This window comes from Balaenoptera borealis, assembly GCF_965194805.1.
Source record: "Balaenoptera borealis genome assembly, chromosome: 11".
NCBI lineage: Eukaryota > Metazoa > Chordata > Mammalia > Artiodactyla > Balaenopteridae > Balaenoptera > Balaenoptera borealis.
In genome coordinates, this window is record NC_138868.1 from 70,760,783 (window position 1) to 70,784,385 (window position 23,603).

Here is a 23,603-nt window from a genome sequence, read left to right on the forward strand (position 1 = left end):
CATGGCCCTTTAGCCACACCACACCCTCTGTCCCCAGTGTTCATTCTCTCTGATGCTGTGCCTCTTTGCCTCTCAGGAATCCTGGGCTGGAGACCCAGGAAATTATTAAGGGTTCGACAATCTAATCACCTCCCTGAGAGGCATGAGGGTCACTCCCTGTGGTTTATCACCATTAACGTTATCATCGTTAATTAATTTTTTTCTTAACTCAAAAATCATTTTTTGTCTCTCTCTTGGAACCACTAAGAAAGTTATGCAGCATTCATCAAAATTGATCATTTCCAATTTCTCGACTAAATATGTATTTCTTATTCATGTCTTTTCCAGTTACTTGAGACATTCTGTGGTTTTCTCTCCCATTCTAGGTCTTATCTCCCACCAGCAAACATTCAGCCTCTTTCTACTGATTCCTCTGTGTCAGTTGGCCCATTTCGTAGTCCCACTCCATTCCCTCCTCAGGCAGAGGTCACCTTTCCAGGTCACTGCCTGAGCAGACTTCCACTTCTCTAAGATATGCCACCTCAGGCTCTTCTTCCCAGGGTCATTTCTTAGTGTTGGGCCGACTTCTCCTTCCCTCCTTCTGCCACATTGTATGTGGGATTACGTGTGGGATTCATCCTTTCACTTCTTTCTCTGCCAGCATCTATCTTCTGTGTTCCCCTGTCCCCATGTTGGCAAGGGGACAGAGCACAGGCTCCCAGCTTCTCCTATCCTGTGGCATTTCTAAGAGAAGTACAGCTTCCCACCCCAGACTCCAGCTTTGTTTGGGGAGGGGGTGTTACTCCAGTACAAATGAGAAAGCAGATGTACACAAACCAAGCTAAACCACAAATGCTAAACACTGAGAAAGTCATACATCTTCTAGAAACAGAAAAGTTATTGATGATGTTTTCTCTGGATTCACTAGAATGTAAATGAGACGAGCCCCTCCTCTTCTGCTGTAGAGCTTGTCCAGGTGCTTTCTAGTGTTTAGCTCGCCGTCCCCCCACCAGTCCTGGTGGAGCTGGGTTTGCGTGACTGCTGGTTCTGACAGGCTCCCCTTCCTCCCAGGGGCTGCTTCCCCTTCATCCCCCTGGACAAGGGTCACTGGTCACACCTCTGGCCCTGATTTAAAGACGTCTTAAATTTACATTTTGCAGCTGTCTTTATACTGCTAGAGGCTGTCTTTATACTGCTAGAGGCTGCACCAGGATCACAAGGATTCACTTACAGAAAAAAAAAATCAAATTATTCTGGAGTATGTTTCATACACACACAAAAAAATATAGTTCTAATGAAAAGATTTTTGAGAAGTAATTTGCGTCAAAAACTTCAAGGTGTCTAAAAGCGAAGATTTCTACTTCCAGGAAAACACTAATTAATCTTGATGCATCTAGAAAAAAATGCTGAAAATGATGCTTTTGTTTGGCCTTTTCCCTGTTTTATTTCCAAATTTTACTTACGTTTCATTCTTTTACTTTAGAATAAGTATCAATTATTTACTGCTTGATAGCTGATTTGAGGGTTCAAAATCACTGCTTCTCTCAAACCATTAAGCAAATTTCTAACTAAACAGATGGGCCTCAAACTTGTTTTACAAAATTTATATTTTACCAAATGGGAATAATTAGAAGTGAATAATCACTGTAACCAGTGCATGTATTTAGAAAGAAGTTTCTCTTCTCTTTTTGCAAAACTGTCATATGATGGTGTTCCACGTCTTGCACGTGAATTTAAAAAGACAACCATTTCAGTCTGAATTACTGTCACTTATTGTATATAAAATTCTCTTTAGTTTACAACACACTTTAATGCCAGCTGCATCTGAATTTTCACATGAATCACATCTTCTCACTTGTCTTTCCACAACCTTGAAATGTGTCAGCATAGCTATTAATTCCATTGCATATGTTTATTTACTGTGCTGCATTACTCACATTCTGAAAGTGTACAATATTTCCCATTGGCAGTTAATGACAGAAATAAATTGTTCTGCATTTTTTCTAATATCTATGCCAAAAAAAATAGACCTTTTTTGTTTGCTTGATAACGTGTCATTAAGGTACTAGAGCAGCACTGTCCAATAGAAATATAATGCAAACCACAAATGTAATTTAAACTTTTCTAGTAGCCACATTAAAAGAAGTAATACGAAATGGGTGAAATTAATATATAATAGTAATAAACTTTATTCAACACAACATATATCCAAAGAGTTATCATTTCAACATATAATCAATGTAAAAAATTATTAATGAGATATTTTACATTTCTTTCCATACTAAGTCTTCAAAATCTGGTGTGTGTTACACTTACACATCTCAATTTGGATGTTTAGTATTCACCGGAAGTTCCCGATCTGTATTAAGATTTCATAAAATTTACAGTTAAAAAAAGTAGAGATTTACATACCCAAGTTGTTCCAAACAAACTTGAAAGTGTTCCAATAACTGAATCAAGTACCAAAGAATCATTTTCCTGAATATTTGCATCCACACTGACAAATAATTGACTTGACTTTTATACAAAAGCATGCTAATTTTAAATCACCTAATCTAAGTTAAATCACCAATTCTTGTGTCAACTCAGTATTATTAACATTGAATTCAAAGGGATATTACACAAGTCAAAAAACAACTCAATTTATCAATACTAACAAAGCTTCTTTTTTCGCACTTTCTAGTCAATTTTACATAATGCTGTCAATTATAATTAAAAACTTTCACATATTCCTTCATGTTAGAAAAACCTGTCAAATCATTATTATTGTAAAAGTTTCAATTCTAACATAAATTCTTCTACCTGTGCAGCTAGATCACAAATAAGCTTTTTTTTCCCTTAATGATATCTCCAAATGTCACTCTTTTAGGTATTATTTTCTAATGACAGTACACAAATAGACTCCATTATTATCACATTTTACAGAATTCCATGGTGACACTACATTTCATTGTCCTGGAGTTAGAGCTCTTTTGTGCCCCCCCCCCACTTCCCCAAGTGAAGGCTGGCCCACTCTTCTACATGCAGGTTCATGTTAGATTGCTCCCTGGTAGTAAATCTGCAATGCAGGGAGCCCAGAGAGTGCCTTCCTCAACTGGGTAAAGTAATGGATGACCTTCACATCAAGTTAATTTGTCTTTCTATTTGCTAATCTATTGTTTCACATTTCTTTTGTTTATTTTGGAATTTTAACCTCATCTGAAAAATCCCCACTGTTTGAGACAAGGACTTTATCCAAACAAGTCTGTTAAATCACCTATTTGAATATATTTTCATTCTTATTTCCAAATCAGCCAGGAATTTCTGGGGCTAAAGTATTGCAGCTAAGTCCTTTACTGAACCCAGGTCTCTAGGTCTCCTGGAAAATAATATATTATATTTAAGACTTTGGTTAAAAAAAAAAGAAAGTTTATCTGGGAACCCATATGTCCTATACTGTCTACATGATTATAATTCTAAGCTGTGAATTTTTAGATAAGAATTAATGAATAAGAAAACATATGTCCACATAAAAGCTTATACCTGAATTTCATAGCAACATTATTCATAATAGCTTAAAAAAAGGAAATACCCAAACGTTCATCAATTGATGAATAAATAAAGTGGTATATCTATACAATTAAATATTATTAATAAAAAGGAATGAAGTACTGATACGTGCTACAACATGGATGAACCTTGGAAGCATTATGCCAAGAGAAAGAAACCAGTCACAAAAGGCCACATGTCGTATGACTCCATTTGTATGAATTGTGCAGAATAGGTAATTCCATAGAGACACAATATACAGTAGTGGTTGCCAGGGGTTGGAAGGAAGGGAAAATGAGGAGTGGTTGCTAATGAGTATGTGGTTTATTTTAGGAGTGATGAAAATGTTCTGGGATTAGATAGTGGTGTTGCTTGCACAACTTTGTGAATATACTCAAATCCACCAAACTGTACACTTTAAGTGGGTGAATTTTATGGTATATGGATTATATTTGAATGAAACTATTATTGATATATAAAGATTATTGAACAAATGATTTTTTGAAAATATCAACAGTGGTTTTTTTACAGCCTTTATTAGCAGTGCCCTCAGCACAACACCCACCCCCCATCTTTACCAACAAGCTACAGGTCTGCTTTACTTATTTTGCATGAAACAATTATTTTTTGCGTCTTGAATGTTCTAACTGGACTAGTAGACAAAAGATCTGGATTTTTCCATTCCAGAATCTGCCACTTATGAGCTATGTAACTTTGGACCAAGTCTGGCCCTCAATTTCCTCATCTATAAAAATGGTGATGGATTTGATGACTTGGGTCATCAAATATGTTAATATTTATTTAATATTAATTATATTAATACATATTCATTTCTCTGTGTAATTGAGTGGAGGAGACCTGTTGATATGAAAGGACTCTTCCATTCCTCTCTCCCAGAGAACAGCCAAGTTCTACTGGAGAAAATCACTCAACAGGTCATGGGCACAAACCTCAAATGAGTATCAACACTGCCAGGAGTCCTACTGTGTTGCTCCAAACAACTAACTCTCCCATTCCCGTTGAAGGCCATCTCAAACCTTCTCCACTCTCAAAAATCCCTCCCCTACCCCCACCTCCACCTCTCCTTCCACTGACCTGACATTGCCTTTTTCCTTCACAAGGAAAATAGAAGCCAACAGGTAGCCCCTCTCCTAGCTCCCCATTTCCAGATGCATATACGTGTCTCCATTCCATCTTCCTTCCTTCTTTCCTACTGCAGGAGCAGAGGGGCTCTTTTGCTTTAGGCAATTCTTTCACTTGTGCTTTGGGACCCACCCCACCTATCTTCTCAGGAACCTGACACTGTTAGTATTACCCCTTCTCTCTCCCAACTGGATCCTTCCCAACAGCTTCTAAACTTGCTCAAGTCCCTGCTATTAGCCAAATAAAACACTGGGCTCACAGGATTGCTGGTATTTCTAGTTACCAGCTAAAGCAGGGCTACTATTGGGCAATAGTGGAACCATAAACCATGGTTTATAATTCACTTTGTTGGCCAGCTTTGAAATTAGATTTTTCTTGGCTATTATCTTATTTAAATTAGGAATTATTTGCATTAATTCAAATTTTATGCGTTGATATTTTATTCATACTTTTATGTTTCCCTCTTTCATACAGTATGGCCATATTTGGATGCTTCTTTGTCTTTTTCACTAGACTGTAAGCTCATGAGGACAGATCCTGTGTCTGTATCCTCAGTGCTGAGCATAGAGTAAGAGCTCAGTAAATATTTGTTGAATAAATGAATGAAATTCTGTAAGACAGAGCCAGCAAAGGATTATATATTCATTTGAAATTAGGCTGCTTCATAGATATGAAATATTTTTAAAAGTATTATACATCATGATATCCAAATGTGAGGATTGAAATTTTTTGATGTTTTTATTTAGGCCATGGAAGCAGGACTCTCAGAGGTGAAAAGTGAGTTACAATCACGTGATGATCTCTTGAGAATTATAGAAATGGAACGATTGCAGTTGCACAGAGAATTATTAAAACTAGGAGAGTGCCAAAGTGCTCCAGAAAATAAAAAAAGGTATATTTTTATATTCAGCAGCCTGAGAAAAACTATTCAAAACATCATGTTTGAATATCTTTAAGAGTTTTATATTTGAAACTAGAATTAAAAGTCGGTCTTGTATTAACATGCTGTTAATTATTAGGTAATATTAGATATTAAAAATAAAGCTAGTAATTATTTTATCTTCAAAATCAGTATCTTTACTCACCTAGAAAATTATATCATGTTCTGATATGTAGATATGTATGTGTCATAATGAAGTCAGAGACTTTCTTAGAACTTTATTCTTCAGAATATCGTAAAAACAATAGGATAGAGCTGGTATTTAATTATCAATGTTGATAAATAAGATTTATTCCATATTTTTCAAATGTTTTTATTTTGTTGGCCTTAAACCTGTTACTAACTTTTCACTCATAAATGTTGTATTTATTTTGGCCTCCACACTCACCACCGTGTCAGTTCCATTAAGGGTTTTGTTAGAACAGACATTTTTTTTCCTTTTTTAAAATCAGACAGATATTGTGTACTACATAACCACAAAGGAAATGGGAGTGCAGAGGATTATTAAATGTTTATGTTTGTGAATAGACAGTTTGACTGTTCTAACTATTCACTGATGTTCTAATTCTCATTAGAACTTGAATCCTTCTTACATCTGAAGGCTAATGCCAGACCAATGATAAGATTTTAGAAACTGAATAGCCAAATGGTAAGGGATATTTTATTGAAGGATAATTACATTGTTTTAAAGGCAATAGTTATTTCTTCAAAGTTGTGGGACCTGCTAGCATTTCTCTGAGGTCTACACTTAACAACAAATGGCAAATTAAGATCCATAAAAATGACCTACTGTGCATCTAACCAAGGATGGTAGAATGCCTGTTAGCCAGTTAGCATTATAGAGTGCTCAAATATATAAGCTATATGTCATCACCACTGATCATTAATAAATCCATTGGAAATATATTATGTGCAAGGCACTGTCCCAGTGTGGTGAGTTGGTGAGAAATGTCTTCACACAAGGAATGTATATGCCTAAAAACGTAAGAAATTTCCTACAAGAGCAAACCATTCAACCCATGTCTAGCTCTGGTTTGTGAAGAGCATTGTAGGTATTTTCTCTGGAGCTTTCTCACAATGCTGAATTCCAGACATTGCCAACTGTCCTTCAATACATGATTTAATCTAAAGTCTTGCAGTTATTCACATATTTGGCTAATACAACTCTTTTGGTATGCCTGCTTGCCATCTTCTATTTAAGTTGGTATATATTTTGGTCTCCAAACTACATCTTTCTAATTTGGAAGATATTCTTCAGTTCTAGTGTTCTGAGATTTGATGAAAAGATAGATATTTAACTTTTCACAGCTTCCATTGTATTTTAGACTTTGGGCAGAGTCTTCTCAGCCTTCATCTTTCCACTGAAAGCTTCTAATTCTTTGAGTTTGTTCTCATATGAACATGATTCTATCCTCTTTATTGTTTTGGGTTTTTTTTTTATTTAGACTCTGTTTTGTCTTTACAGCTGTATTAAGGTGAAGCAGCCAAGGCTACTGAGTGTAGACACACAATAGCTTTATAATAGTAGCATTATAATGTCTTCATTCATTTTCAGAACCTTTCTCCATAATGCTAAGATTTTGTTAGCTTTTTCTTTTCTTACTTATAGAAATATCTTGGGCTGATATGTTCTGAGAGTTATTAAAAATAATTTCTACATTCCCTTCTTACAAGATAAATGATAGTTCCTTTATATCTTTATATTAGCATGATTATTGTTTTCTTCTTTGAACTTGTGCACATTAAAGCTTGATGTTTGTTCCATTCACTCACTGAAATTTATAAGATCATTATGAGGTTTTACCATTCAGTTCAACATTCCACTCCCTGAATTGCTTAGGAAGAATTAAAAAAATAGGAAATTTCATTTTTCACCTTTTAAAAATCATAGCAAATAAGAGAAATTTAAGATTGATCCTGAAATAATGTTTTAGGAGAATATTGGATAAAATACTCACAATATATTACTGAGTGGGAAACAAAAGGGGACTGAAAAATAATGTGTTCAGTACATTCTAATTGTACGGGGAACATGTATGTTTTTATACACATATGCACAGGCAAAAAAGACAATTAATATACACAAAAATGCTGACAACAGTTCTTCCTAGATGACAATTTATCGCAGTATATACTCTGATAAACTCTGTTTTCTACAGTTAACATGTATATTTGATAATCAGAAAAAAGCAATCCAGTCCAGACATATGCACCTCAGGGATATTACTCTTAATTTATACCTTTTAAAAGAGCCCTTTATTTTCCATCTTTACATTAGTTATTTCTCTATCATTACTCAGATTTTGTTGTGTTTGAATGTGTGGCTTAAGTTGTTGATTTGTGGAAATTTTTAAAAAGCTCTTTGGAAATCTAAAATTATGCTCACTTATAGGTGGGTACATTCCTCAAAACCCCAGACTCTACCAGGTTAGTCCAGCAATAGTGGAAAGAATGTTTCTTTTCTTGCCTGGTTATCTTTATTTTTCTGTTTTAATGGTTTTGTAATTTTACCAACCTCCCTGATGTGGAAGTGAACATTACCTGTTTCTAGTTCTCCAACCTTCCTATGGAAATGGTACTTTTTACACTAGTTTCTGCCTTTCCTCTCTAGTGTCCATATGTGGTTGCTATTCCATTTTATAAATTGAGCAGCCAAAAAATAGACATATTTGCACTCTCTCTGGGTAGACTGTCAGATTTAATCATTTTGGATCACTTTTACAGAGTAGTGGCTCCCCTCGGACATCTCCTGACATAGTTCCTTTCCACGATGTAGAAGCAGGTCAGGTGTATTTTCTTTTTTTAAACTGGCTCCCAAGCTATTTTATTATACCAAACAGTCTTTTCTTCTTATCCAAAAATTTTATCTACATATGCAAATCCAGTATTCAGCCAATTTTTAATGTATAATTGAAATTCCATATTAATAACTAGGTTTTATTTTTTTCACTAAGACTATTTGCACTCAGTTAAATATGCAAATACTTACGGGACCTGAATGTATTAGAACTTGCCATTTCTGTAACTAGAAATGTTTCCAACAGACTAATAATCTATCTCTGCCTCCTATGATGGCCTAAATTAACAACATAATCATAACAATTTATCAAGTTAAGCTTAATTTTTACTCATTATAATTTGTAGACTTGAATCATCTTATTCACCATCTATTAAAGAATCAGAAAAACAACGGAAAGAGCTGTTCGCAGTGACCCCAGATCAACCAAATCATGAAAAAGAATTGAACAAGGTATGGCAAATAATGAGCTTCATTCTTCCAGGCAGATCTGAAGTCTCTGAATACAAAGGGGGAAAAAAAATCTTCCCTCTCACTCCCTTCTTTTTCCTTCTGTGTTTTCTCCTAAGATAATAACCTACCAAGCTGCTAATTCTGACACTCTTCTGTGTGATGCTATAAGAAACACAAACCTTAGGGCATCACTCTGCTGCTGGGAGACTGCCCAGGAAGCACAGAGGGCCTGTGGCTCCGTGCAAGGTAGCTGACCGCAAGAAGTGTGAGAGCAGAGGCCTGCGCTCAACCGCACACTAGGTGCATAAGCTTGGGGAAGTTGCCTATGCGAGCTGCTCATGGTCCTTATTTCTAGGATGGGGGTGAGATAATTAGCCCTACCTCATAAGGTTGTGATGAGGATTAAACAAGCTTACACAACTCTTGCCATGTGCCAGAAGCTGTTCTAAGGGCTTAACAAATGCTAATTCATGTATTCCTCACAACCATCTTATAAGGTAGGTACTAATACTATCCTCTTTTACATTTAAGGAAACTAAGGCACAGAGAAGGTCAGTAATTTCCACCAATATTATATAACTAGTAAGTGGCAGGGGCCAGATTTGAATCCAGGCAATCTGGCTCCAGAATTCATACTCTTCCTTTAAGTTAAAATCCATAAAATAATGCAAGTAAAGTGCTTAGAACAGGGCCTACCTAGCTCAGAGGAAGCACCTAATAGATGTTGGCTGCTATTGTTATTGGTTACACCCACATTTTGTCATTGAGCACCTAACATGTGCCAAGTACTCTGCCAGGAGCTAAGCAGCTACAAAAACTGTCTTCTCTTCTTCCTCTAGTAATATTCAGTAGTGGCTTTCCCATGAGTTTCTCACGGCTGCTACCCACTTCTCCGGTCTTTCAGGTTAAGGATTACACAGTATATTCAATGCTATATAGTCTAAACAATTGTTAAAAGTGGGAAAATCCTGGATGTGGCTTTGAATTATCATCCAGTGCCCAGCAAAGTGCCTGACACACAATGAGTGAAAATAAATATTTAGAGAACAAATTTATTAATATTAAGGCTGAAGTCTCCCATAATTGTATAGGGTCATAAATTCAGTTGTTTGTATAAATTAAACAAACATTTATTGAGTATCTAGTACGACTATTGCTATACTGCTTATTTCTGTAGGAAATATAATAATGTAAAAGACAAATCCCATCTTCTGAAGAATTGACCATCAGGCAGCTATTAAATGTAGAAAAGGTGTTATGAATTAATGATCATTTTCCTTATATTTTTCACATAATCCCATGAAACTGATTTTACTGATATTTTAAAATATAACTTTAAAAACTGTTCTTGACTGGAGTCCCCAGTGAATACATTATGATAAAAGGTTGATTAAATCCTCCTAAAATATAGTTACACCGTTCTTAACCTCATAGATTTAGGTAGAGTAATAAAACTTAGAAGGAATCTACTGATTTTGCACAGTTTTGATGTGGAGGGAGAGACTGCAAGACACAAATCTCTTTACAGACTCTGGGAGACCTCTAGATAATGCATTGCTGTGCAGAAAAGGTAACAAATGAATTGTGTATAAATAGATATAGTTTCTGGGAAGTGTTTGTAGAGAGCATTTTCATTCTCTTGTAATAAAACCAACAAGAGCCACCATGTATTATGAATCTTGCAAGTGTTTTATTTCTTTCTCTTTTTTCAATATAGAACGATTTTTAGTCACTTATTTTGTGATAAAATTGACATTTTTAATAAAAGCCAAAAGTCATTTAGAGCTAGGTAAATTAATCTCATTTAAAAAGAAATTTTGCAGTATAGCATGTTTTAATATCTAAATGTTGTGAAAATAATGAAAATAGTTTACTCCTTCTTCGTGATAATATATTCATTTTTTCCCACATTTTAAGAGAACATGTTAAACTACACCATGGGGATGCAATCAGCAAAATCCAAATTGGGGCAAATGATAGAACAACCCCATTGTTCATCAAATAAATTGTAAGAGAAAAAATTGGAGAGAGGAAATGGGAGACGAAAGGAGATGTGTAATATTGTCCTGGGATGAGGGTATTTGTACTTCAGTCTCCTAGTCTATGCTTCTGCTCTTAGGAGCTGGATAACTTAGACCCAGTCAGTTCCTTTCCCTGTGTCTTTTTTTCCATTTTTTTAATGATGGAGTTAGACCATGTGATTTCTAAGGTTATGTCCAACTCTGAAATTCTAAAAATTTTAGTAAAAAGAATAGACTCAGATGAGAGATTGATGGTATAAAGCCTGAGGCTGGACCACGGTTGCCTTACTGACCTGAGTACTTTCCATGTTAGGTCATCCCACTCTGGCTTTTTTCCAATGTGGGAACCACGTTCTAGGGCTATGCTCACAGAGGTTACATAGCACAATGGGTAAGGACCTGGAATCAGACTGCCTGTCACCAAGAATGTGACTGTGAACAGTTATGTATCTTAATTTTCTGATCTGGAATATAGAGATTGTGGTGATTAAATAAGACGATGTATGCAGAGTACTCAGAACACACACACTCACACACACACACACACACACACACACACACACACACACACATATGCATGCACAAAGAGAGGCTTTAAAAAGATAGGAGCCAGTCTCAATGTGTGGACCATATTTAGATCTCAATTCAAACAGGCAAACCTGAAAACCATTCATTACACTTCTGATACAATTTTAAATTTGATAGTGCCTGGATATTGTATGATATTGAGGAATTGTTGTTAATATTGTTAAGACATTATAATGGTATTCTGGTTATGTTAGAAAAGAGAGAGAGCACACCCCTATTCTTTTAGAGATATATCCTGAAATGTTTAAAGATGAAATGAAAAAAAGTTTTTGAAGTAAGTTCCGAGGGGTAAATTCATATAAATCTCTTTGTGAATGGCCCCTACTTAACTCTCCAGCCTTACTTCTCACAATGCGCCAAGTCCCAGCCACTCCAAACTCCTTTTGGTTCACTGAGTGTGCCTTCTCCCTCTGACCCCGCTCCTTCACTGTATTCGTTGCCTGGGAGCCCACCTCCATCTCTCTCTTCCATCTGGCTTCCATTCATCCTTCAGTATTCAGTGCGATGTCCCTTCCTCTGGGAATCCTATCCTGGCATCCCCAGGCTGGAGTAAGCACTACTCCACTACATACTGCTGATATCAGTTGCTACACTGTGTTCTAACTGTTTATTTTCCTGTTTCCCCCGATAGACTGTGATTTTTTTTTTTGAGACCGGTAATTACATACTTTATCTCTGAGCCTCAAGAATTAGAGAGAGTGAAAGATTTCTAGAAAGACGGGAGGAGGCTGGACTAAGACAGTGGTAGTAGGAATGGAAAGCAGAGGTGAGATTTAAGAGAGGTTGAAATAGAAGGGACAGAATTTGCTACCTGACTTGATTGGGGAGGATGAGGGAGGGGAGGCGTCCAGGGTGATCCAGAGGTTTCTACCGTGGAAGGTTTAGCTAAAGTTAAGAATATGAGACTCCACCGGCTTAAGAAAAGTAGGTGATGCTTTTTGATGGACACCTTAAGTTTGAAATTTATTGTAACATGATTCTAAAAAACATAGTGTTCAGTCACAAATAGTACAGCATGATTTGGTCCAAAAGAGCACTGAATTTAGATCCAACAGTCCTAAGTTCTAGACCTAGCTCTGCCAGTTAATAGCTTTATGACTTTGAGCAAGTCACTTAACGTCTCTAAGCCAATTTTTTTCTCCCTAAAAAATGGTTCATCAGCCTCTGGGTTGTGGGTCCAGTGCTCTTCCATGGCACCAAATCCGGAGTGGTGGTTTAATGGGTATGAAGTAAATTACACGAGATCAGTGAGTTCCACAGTCTGCCACACAACACAGTGCAACAGTTAACAGTAAGGTATTGTGCACTTAAAACTGTGTTAAGAAGGTAGAGCTTGAGTTAAGTATTCTTACCACACACACACAAAATTAAAACAACAAAGGGACACAAAGAAACTTTTAGAGGTAATTGTAATGTTTATTGTCTTGATTATGGTGATAGTAACACAAGTGTACGTCCAAACTCACCAAATTTTATCCATGAACTATGTGCAGTTTTTTGTATAGCAATTATACCTCAATGAAGCTGGGGGAAAAGTGCTTGGTAATACTTTCCCCACCTTCCTGTCGAAGTCGTCATTAAAGTGGTATCAGTAGTTGGTGGTGACTTACCTACAATAGAAAATAGAAGCTAAAAAAAAATTTTGAAATTGGAAGGAAAAAGTAAATGAATCATTACTGTAAGTATCTTTTTCATTTAGCATTGATCAGAAAAGGAGGGTAAAGTGAGGTCTGGCAAAGTTTTAAGATAGGATGGGAAGACCGAACATGGCCAATAAAACCTTTCAGCTGCTGTGTAAAGGATTTGTTACTATTTTCTGGAAAATATCTGCTGCAGATAAGAAGCCAACTCTATCAGGAGGAAGAGTACCATAGCTCTGAGCAGGAAAGAATGAGGAATGAAATCTCTGACCTAACAGAGGCGCTTCATCAGAAGGAGATCACTATAGCAACTATCGTGAAGAAAGCTGCCCTTCTGGAAAGACAGTTAAAAATGGAGTTAGAAATAAAAGAGAAAATGTTAGCGAAACAACAGGTACGCAAGCGGCAGGAAGCGCCTGTCCAGGTCACTCTTGCTCAGTGCAAATAGTCGCCTTCCTTATTGATTAATAAAAGCGTTGTATTTCTCGTATTGTTTCTGAGACTAACAGCACAGAAATGCTTTGTGGAGTCACGTAAAACCTTGGTGAGATAATGCAAAGTGTCATCAAACAAGAACCAGGGAAACAAGTGACAGCACAAGAAAATTTCTATAGATCTCATGCTAACATTTTCTAGTGACCCATATTCTGATCACCTCCCACAGCATGCTCTGGTCAAAGATTTCTTCCTGAATTTGTTTTCCATAGTTCTCTTCTATTAACATTTGTATCTTAAAAAAAGCTCCTACTCCAGCTTTTCTTGGACACTTCCCACTCCCATTTCATACCTTTATTTTAGAGTTTTAAAAAATGGATATGAAACACGAAGATTAGTTCATATTTACTGAACATTCACTCAGTGCATAGCGTAGTTCATGGGGAAAAACAGCCATTATAACATTCTACTGTTAGAATACTGCAAGTGACTCCTAAGTCTTCCCTCCCTCCCTCCCCTCCTATTCATTTTGAAATTCCCTCAGTCCCATACTCATCATCAAATTGGTGGCCTGCTACTTGAAAGTATAGGGTTTCTCAATGTTTTTACCCCAAATATAGAGGGGTTTTTAAATTTTATTTTATTTATTTATTTTTATACAGCAAGTTCTTATTAGTTAGCTATTTTATACATATCAGTGTATATATGTCAATCCCAATCTCCCAATTCATCTCACCACCAAATACAGAGTTTTTGAGAGCACCATTCAATAATTTTCTAGGCATATGAGGGTTACTTCACAAATAACAGGGCTATTTCAATCCTGAGTATTATAAAAACAAGAAAAGATTCTGCCTTTGCCCAATTATAAGCTTTAAACTGTGATTAATTTGTATAAAATACAGGAAAACAGCATAGATGGGACAATAGCATTGGTTGCACTTGTAAAGGAAATGGTATTTTTACAGGTGTTAACAGTGATCTGGGTAGTTGGATCATGAATGATTTTTATTTTCACCTTTATATTCTTCTATATTTTTAGACTTTTGTCAAGGAGAATATATTTTGTAATTTACAAAAGTAAACCTTTTTAACGGAAGTGTTTTATATGGAAATGAGCCCTAGATAAATAAAAGGGCAAATGCTATGTCTAAGTGCTCTTAAGTAGAAGAAATTAGGGAAAAAAATAAATTAGGAGACAAAATAAAGTTGTCACAAAAAAGAAGGAAATTTGGCAGAAGTATCAAGAAGAACAAAATTAAACATGAAATCATATTTGCATATTGTAAAAATTAATCAGGTCATGAACAAATGTAATGGACACTATTATTCAAGCGAATTTTTAAAACTGTGATTTTTCTGATGGTAATTTGCATACCATAGAAAAATAGAAGTGAGAAATGGAATTTTGGAATAGAAAAGAAAAATATAATGAATCATTATCGTAAGTATCTATTTTTAATTTAGCACCAGTCAGAAAAGGAGGGTAAAGTGGGGCCTGCTAAAGATCCAAGAACTGAATGAAAATACCTGATTTATGATGATCCTGCCTAAGAAGTGTCTCCCTTCACTACACTTCTAAAATATTTACATTAACAAAATAAAATTAATTTTCATAGAATTGTGAAATTTTATTATGAATTTTACATTCACTTTTAACTACTAATCTCCTTTCAGGTCTCAGATATGAGATATAAAGCTGTCAGAACTGAAAACACACACCTGAAAGGCATGATGGGAGATTTAGACCCTGGACGGTACATGGTAATATGCTGAAATCATTCAGTAACTTGAACAGAGAGATTACTTAGTTGGTCAGGATTTACCCAGACATTCTTTACTGAACGCTTCCCACATGTCAGGCATGCAGGAGATGGGGTGGCAAATTATCTTGTACTTAGATTGAATTTACTTTTATCCTCAGGCTAGAACATGTGAATTTCTAGTTTTCTCCCTTGTTCTTTTCTGGCATTGGGCTCAATTCTGATCATTTCCTCAAACATACTACTTCCTTGCTTTTGCTCTTGCTGTTGCCTCTGGAATCCTACCTCCTACATGGCCTGACTCATGTGTCAACTTTCCCCTTGATAAAGCTGCTCCTGAAACTCCAGTCAGAATAAATCATTCCATCTACACTTGGTTTGTATTTTGGTCCGACTTGTTTCATAGCTTATCACTTCCCCACTGGATGGTGAACAAAGACTGTGCCTCTCTAATGTGTGTATCACCAGTACCTCCCAGCGTCAGGAGTATAGACAGTGTTCAGTGAACGCTGGTTGAATAAAAAAAAGGATGAATCTGTGAATGACTGAGGACTGAACATGTGGTTTCAACCAGTGTCTTTACAGGTTTACACAAGGCAACTTAAACAGGTTCTGTGCCTTTCATTTCAAATGTTTAATATAACAGTTGAGGGTTGGTTTTTTACACGTAAAATAGGAGAACGTTTATTTATTGAACTAATGAAATACCATTGTTACTTGTCTACCATTTATTTGCTCTGAGTGAAAATTCTGAGATAAAATAATTTTCTGCCATGCAGGGAATGGAGGGAATCGAATATGGCAGTTGCTTAACTTGGCCTCACATTCCTCAGCTGTAAAGTGAGGAAGTTGGAGCAGGCATTTTCCATGGTCCTTTCTTAAGCCAGGATACTGAATTTCCTTTTTTGTCAGTATTTTATTTTTGCTTTTTTAATTGAAGTATAGTTGATTTACAATATTATATAAATTACAGGTATACTACATAGTGACTCACAATCTTAAAGGTTATACACTATTTATAGTTATTATAAAATATTGGCTATATTGCTTGTGTTGTACAATATATCCTCATAGTTTATTTTATACAAAATAGTTTGTACCTCTTAATCCCCTACCCCTATCTCTGTATCTGTATCTCTTTCTTTTCTGTTATGTTCACTAGTTTGTTGTATTTTTTAGATTATACATATGTGATATCATACAGTATTTGTCTTTCTCTGACTTATTTCACTTAGCATAATACCCTCCAAGTCCATCCATGGCAAAATTTCATTCTTTTTTATGGCTGAGTAGTATTCCATTGTGTGTGTGTGTGTGTGTGTGTCTGTGTGTCTGTGTGTGTCTGTGTGTGTGTGTGTGTGTACCACATCTCTTTATCCATTCATCTGTTGGTGGACACTTAGGTTGCTTCTGTATCTTGACAATTGTAAATAATGCTGCTGTGAACATTGGGGTGCATATATCTTTTTGAATCAGTGTTTTTTGTTTTTCTCAGATACATACCCGTGAATGAAATTGCTGGGTCATATGGTATTTCTATTTTTAGTTTTCTGGAAAACCTCCATACTGTTTTCCACGGTGGCTGCACCAATTTACATTCCCATCAACAGTGTATGACAGTTCCCTTTCCTCCACATTCTCACCAACATTTGTTATTTGTGTTCTTTTTGATGATAGCCATTCCGACAGGTGTGAGGTGATATCTCATTGTGGTTTTAATTTGCATTTCTCTGATGATTAAGAATGTTGAGCATTTTTTCATGTGCCTGTTGGCCATCTGAATGTCCTCGTTGGAAAAATGTCTATTCAGTTCTTCTGCCTATTTTTTAATCGGGTTGTTTGTTTTTTTGATGTTGAATGTATGAGCTGTTTTTGATATTAACCCTTATTGGTCATATCATTTGCAAATATTTTCTCCCATTCAGTAGGTTGTCTTCTCATTTTGTTGATGGTCTCCTTTGTTATGCAAAAGCTTTTAAGTTTAATTAGATCTCATTTGTTTATTTTTGCTTTTATTTCCTTTGCTTTAGGAGACAGATCCAAAAAAATATTGCTACAGTTTATGTCAAAGAGTGTTCTGCCTATGATGATACTATATTTCTGTGATAGTGTGTCCTTGTTCTCCTAATAGTCTGTATTCTAGCATCAAAGGATAGAAGCATTCTGCATTCTTCTTTAGGCCTTGTTATGGATCCTGTGATTGGAGTATAGATGGATAAAAAGTAAAGTATGTGTGATTTCCCTGTCTGTTAAGAAAATCTGTGTAACACAAAGACTATTTTTTCTAAACTGGACACACGAAAACATTATTTAGGATCCTGCCCTCATCTATGTCTTTTTTTCTCTCAAAAAATGGTTTTTGTTATTTTTTTACATTTCAATCTGGATGTTTTTGCTTGTGTAGTCTGCTTCGTCACAGCCCCCACTAAGCCTGCTTCGCTCTGGCTCCTGTAGGCATTTGGCTTTGTTCATTTATTGGTTTTCATTTTTTCAAGAAATAAAACACGTGAAGATGGGTAAAGAAGAAGCTAATTATCTCGGCTCCTATCCCCAATCCCAGTTTGGACTCCAGAGATATTCAGTGCTAACCAGCGAGTGTGTAGCATGCTATAACTTTTTCCTTGCTTGTGTACACACTTAGGAGGGATGAGCTGGTGCTCTTTTACAGAAATACATGTGTAATATATACATTATTCTAAACTGCCTTTTGACTATGTATCATGGACATCTCTACAAGTCAGTAGAGAAACATCTTTTTATTTTTCTTAATTTCTTAGAAAAAATAAATATATATATACTCATGTAAGGTACATACAAATTTTAATGAATTGACGCGTAACTTACATACTAGTGATTTTAGTGCAGTCTCTCTTTTTCTCTTGCTTCTCCCCTTCCCTTTCCTCCATTTCTCTAGCCACCTCATAACCCATCCACCAGATAACACGTTAACTATTCAATATGTATCATTTTGTGTTTTTTCATATATGTTTGTGTGTGTGTGTAGTCATATACCTATTTAGGGGTTTTAATTTTTTTTAAAAAATGGAATATATTTTGCACACTTCTCTGCGTCTTGTAACCTTTGCAGATCCTATGTCAACAAGTTTAGGTCTTATTTGATTGTATAGAGTAGCTTAATAATATCCCATGATGTGAATGTATCAAAAGTCATTCAGCTATTTTTTTCAGAATTATGGTTGACCCTTGAACAACGCAGGGGTCAGGGGTGCTGGGTCCATGCAGTCAAAAGTCTGTACATAACTTTACAGTCAGCCCTCCTCCATATCTGAGGGTTCAACCAACTGCGGGTCGTGTAGTACTATGGTACGTATTTAGTGAAAAAAATCCATGTGTAAGTGGGCCCACACAGTTCAAACCCCTGTTGTTCAAGGGTCAACTGTAATTCATTCATAATTAATAACTCTGTTTCTAGATTTTTACACAGATACACAATACTGTCAAAAACATCCTTGTACATACATCTTGGAATAGTTTTCTGAGAATGGAATTGCCAATTCAAAGAATATGTTTTAATTTTACAATATTTGTTGTCGAATCATATTTCTGCGGTCTCTGTATGAGAGTACCCTTTTCTTTCATCCTTACTGGCAATAATAGGTGTTATTGCTCTTTTATATTTTTGTTGGTCTGATGGGTGTAAAGTGATTTCTCAATAGTAGTATAATTTGCATTTCCCTGACTACAGTGAGCATATTTTTGCGTATTTATTGACAATGTACTATAAATTAGTTATATTCTTTGCTCCTTTTTCTCGAGCAAAGCTCAAACTCATTTTCTTTGGGCAATCTTTTTCTTGTCAATTTATAATAGCATTTTTCTAAATTAGTTGTTTCTAATTTTATTTATGATATCTTTTTATCATACAAAAAATTTTAAACTTTTATTTGTCAAACATGTACATCCTTTTGTTTATAGCATCTGAATTTCCTTCCTTGTGTAACATGGTTCTTCCAACTTCTAGACAATACGTATAGTTTATTCAAAGATTTTTATATTTTTCATCTGTCTTTAATCCATTTGAGTTACACTTTTGCGTGTGATATAAAACAGGAATCCAATTTAAATTTTTATATAAATACTAAGCTCAATTAATCCAGTTTCTCCTGATAATTTCCTGTTGGATTCTATTTGGAATTGAATTAAGTTTATATATTATCTTTGAAAGAATTGGCATTTTTATAATAATAAAATTTACCATCCAAGAATATGGCATGGCTTTCCATTTCCTCATCTCTTATTTTATGCTCTTCAATAAGACCTTACAATTATCTTTGTATAAATTCTGTGCCTTTCTTTTTAAATTTATTCTCAAGCATTTTATAATTCTTGTCACTATTGTAAGTGGAATATTTTCCTTTTTCCATATCTAAAAACTTACTGCTAATATAGAAAAAAAAGCCAAATTATCTTTTAATTCTAGTAGGCATTTTTCTAGAGGTTCTTAAGTTTTTTGAGATATGCACTTGTCTCAACAAAAATAGTTGTATCTCTTCTTTTCTCCTGTTCATATCAGTAATTTTTGTCATATTGAACTTGCTAGCACTTCCAAGAGAATATTAAATAATAATAGTGATTGTTGACAAATTTGTCTAATTTATGATTTTAGATGAAATTGTTTTAGAGTTTTACTGTTTAGGATAATATTTGTTCTTGACTTATGGTCTTTATTTTGTCTTTCTATTCCTAATTAGAGTTTTTAAGATTTGCTGCTGGTTGTATCAAATGCCTTTTCAGCATATGTGACATCATGTAATTTTTGTCCATTAATTTGTTGATGTGTAATAGACTATGATTGACAGATTTGCTGATATTGATCCACCTTTGAATTCCTGGAATAAACCTTCTTGGTCATTGTATTCATTTTCTAGTGCTGTCATAACAAAGTACCACAAACTGGGTGGCTTAAAACAATAGAAACTGTTGTATAGTTCTGGAAGCTAGAAGTCTAAAATCAAGGTGTCAACAGGGCCATGCTCCCTCTGAAACCTGTGTGGGAGGATTCGTCCTTGCCTGTTTATAGCCTCTAGTGATTTGCCAACAATCTTTGGCAATCCTTGGATTGTAGATGCATCACTCCAACGCTTTGTCTTCACATGGCCATCTTCTTTCTGTTTCTTCATATCATCTTCCCTCTATGCATGTCTGTCCCGGTGTCCACATTTCCCTTTTTTATAGAATACCTGTCATATTGGATTAGGGTCCACCCTAATGACCTCATTTTTTATTTGATTACCTCAGTAAAGATCCTGCTTACAAGTAAAGTTCCATTCTAAGGCATTAATAATGGTTAGGACTTCAACATATAACAGTCATACTCTAACAGTTTTGATATATTTCTGGATTCTATGTGGTAATATTTTATTTAGAAATTAAGATTTGTGTGTATAAATGAGATTTGTATATAAGTTCTCTTTTTTCTTGCTTGTTATACAGTTATACTGGCTTTATAACATAAATTGGGAGCTTTCCATATTTATGAGCAGTCTAGCATGGTTTAAATAATATTGGAATTACAGTTCTTTAAAGGTTAGAAGGAGCTTAGCTATGAAACCATCTGGATGTTGAACCAGTGAAGATAAACCATAATGGAAAAGAATATAAAAAAGAATGTATATATATGTAACTGAAGTTTCAGTGAAGTAGATTTTCAATTACCTTTCTGTTCTCTTTCAGGGTACCTGGTATATTCAAATTTCACTTCTTCTTAGGGTGTTTGTGGTCATTTTAATTTTTCTAGGAAATCTTTACCCATTCCAGTATGTTTCCTTGTTACCAGAGGGAGTAATATCCTAAAGTTCTTTGCATCTCTTCTATATTCTGTATTTGTTTCCTTTCTTAATTCTAAGTTTGTATAGTTTAGCTCTCTCTCTTTTTTAAGTCTGGCACACAAAGTCATTGCTTATTTTATTAATATTAAAAGTATTGACTTTGGATTTGTTATTATTTATTCTTCCTAATTTCATTATTACTGTTTTTTATTAATTTCCTCTTCCTGATTTGTTTTGTTGTACTTTGTCTAATATCTTAAGATAAATACTGAATTTCTTAATTTTATTTCTTTTTTCTTTAATTGTAAAGGTTTTTAAAGCTATATGTGTTCCTCTGGATATAGCTTTTGCTGCATCCCATCAATTTTGCTGTGAAATGTTTTCCTATATGTTTCTCTTCAAATGCACTCTGCCAGTCATAGAGTGGGCTTGGTCTCTGAGAACAGGATGACCAGGCACACACAAGAGGGCTAATATAACCCAGCCAAGCCCCTCCTAGGTTACGTGGCCCTGCTTGCTCTGAGGGAGGGAAGGAGTCTTCACCAGCTTTCCCTGACAGGAGCCTCACTCACTTGGCTCAGGAGCAAAAGGTTAGAAATAAACATGGTACAGGGGAGATGCAGCAAGATGCCAACTTCCAAGTCTCCCTTACTCCTAAAAACAAGAATGTTAGAAAATGTATATCCCACAGAGAAGTTAGCACTCAAGTTTTAATGAAGTTAGTCAGTTTCACATTGGTTTCTTAAAGCTTTTTTTCCCTCCTAGCTTTATTAAGGTATAATTGACAAGTAAAATTGTATATATTTAAAGTATACAATGTGATGATTTGATGTATATATACATTGTGAAGTGATTACTACAAATTATTTAACACATCCATCACTCACATAGTTACCATTTGTGTGAGTGCATGGTAAGAACGCTTAAGATCTACTCTCTTTGCTAATTCTCAGTGTACAATACAGTATTATTAACTATAGTCATTATGCTGTACATTAGATCCCCTGAACTTTTTCATCTTATAAATGAGAGTTTGTATTCTTTGAGTCAACATCTGCTCATTCCACCCCCCTGACCCCCCATCCAGATAGCCCGTGGCAACCACCATTCTACTCTCTGCTTGTATCGGTTTGACTTTTTAAAGAAATTCCACATATAAGTGCAGTCATACAGCATTTGTTTTTCTCTGTCTGGATTATGTCACTTAGCATAATGTCCTCCAGGTTCACCCATGTTGTCACAAATGGCAGGATTTCCTTCTTTTTATGGCTGAATAATATTCCATTATGTGGAATTTTCTGTATCCATTCATCCATTGATAGACACTTAGGCTGTTTCCATATTTTAGCTATTGTGAACAATGCTGCAATGAACATGGGAGTGCAGATATCTCTTCAAAATACTGATTTCATTTCCTTTAGATATATACCCAGATGTGGGATTGCTGGGTCATATGGTAGTTCTATTTTTAATTTTTTCAGGAACCTCCGTACAGTTTTCCATAGTGGCTTCTCCAGTTTATATTCCCATCAGCAGTGTACGAGAGTTCTCTTTGCTCCACATTCTCACTTGTTATCTTTTGCCGTTTTGATACTAGCCATCCTAACAGGTGTGAGGTGATATCTCATTGCGGTTTCGATTTGCATTCCTTGATGATTAGTGATGTTAATAACTTTTTCATGTGTCTGTTGCCATTTGTACGTCTTCTTTAGAAAAATGTCTATTCAGGACCTTTGGCCAATTTTTAATTTTATTGTTCGTATTTTTGCTGTTAAGTTGGATGAGTTTGTTATATATTGTGGAAATTAACCCCTCTTCAGATATATGGTTGGCAAATATTTTCTCCCATTCCATAGGAATTGCCTCTTCACTCTGTCGATTGTTTCCCTTGCTGTGCAAGAAGCTTTTTAGTTTGGTGTAGTCCCACTTGTCTATTTTTGCTTTTGTTGCCTGTGCTTTTGGTGTTATATCCAAAATATCATTGCCAGGGCCCATGTTGAATAGCTATTTCCCTTGTGTTTTCTTCTAGGAGTTTTACAGTTTCAGGTCTTACATTTAAGTCTTTAATCTATTTTGAGTTAGTTTTTGTAAGTAGTCTACGATAGAGGTCTAGTTTCATTTGTTTGCTTGTGAATGTCTAGTTTTCCCAACAACACTTATTGAAAAGACCATCCTTTCCCCATTGTGTGTTCTTGGTGCCCTTGTCAAAGATTAGTTGACTGTACATGTATGGGTTTATTTCTCGGTTCTCTATTCTGTTCTGTATTTATCGCATGCCACAATCACCACAGAATGTTTTCATTCGTTCTATAAATACTTATTGAATGTCTGCTATGTGTCAGGCAGTATGTTAGGATTGTGAGTCAGACTAGATCCTTGAATTCTTGGAGCTTAATATTAGTGGAAGGAGACATACATTAGTGGATACAGACAATTAACTAGATAGTTATGCTAAAGAGTCATAGGAAATTGCAGAGTGCAGGGGGCTGTATAGGGGTTACCTAACCCAGTATTGGGAGTCAGAAAA

General features: G+C 35.4%; 1 protein-coding gene across 7 annotated transcripts in view; it reads left to right on the forward strand.

Moving 5' to 3' along the window:
* DEUP1 (deuterosome assembly protein 1) overlaps window positions 1-23,603 on the forward strand; it is a 230,290-nt gene that overhangs the window by 174,752 nt on the left and 31,935 nt on the right. For 5 of the 7 annotated variants that reach the window (XM_082340464.1, XM_082340460.1, XM_082340461.1 and 2 more), the window contains 4 exons: window positions 5,397-5,542; window positions 8,735-8,840; window positions 13,286-13,483; window positions 15,202-15,288. In XM_082340464.1, coding sequence (XP_082196590.1) covers window positions 5,397-5,542; window positions 8,735-8,840; window positions 13,286-13,483; window positions 15,202-15,288 — 537 coding nt within the window. The remainder of the gene's footprint in view (window positions 1-5,396; window positions 5,543-8,734; window positions 8,841-13,285; window positions 13,484-15,201; window positions 15,289-23,603) is intronic. The other 2 variants (XM_082340465.1, XM_082340466.1) reach the window with 2 other exon arrangements.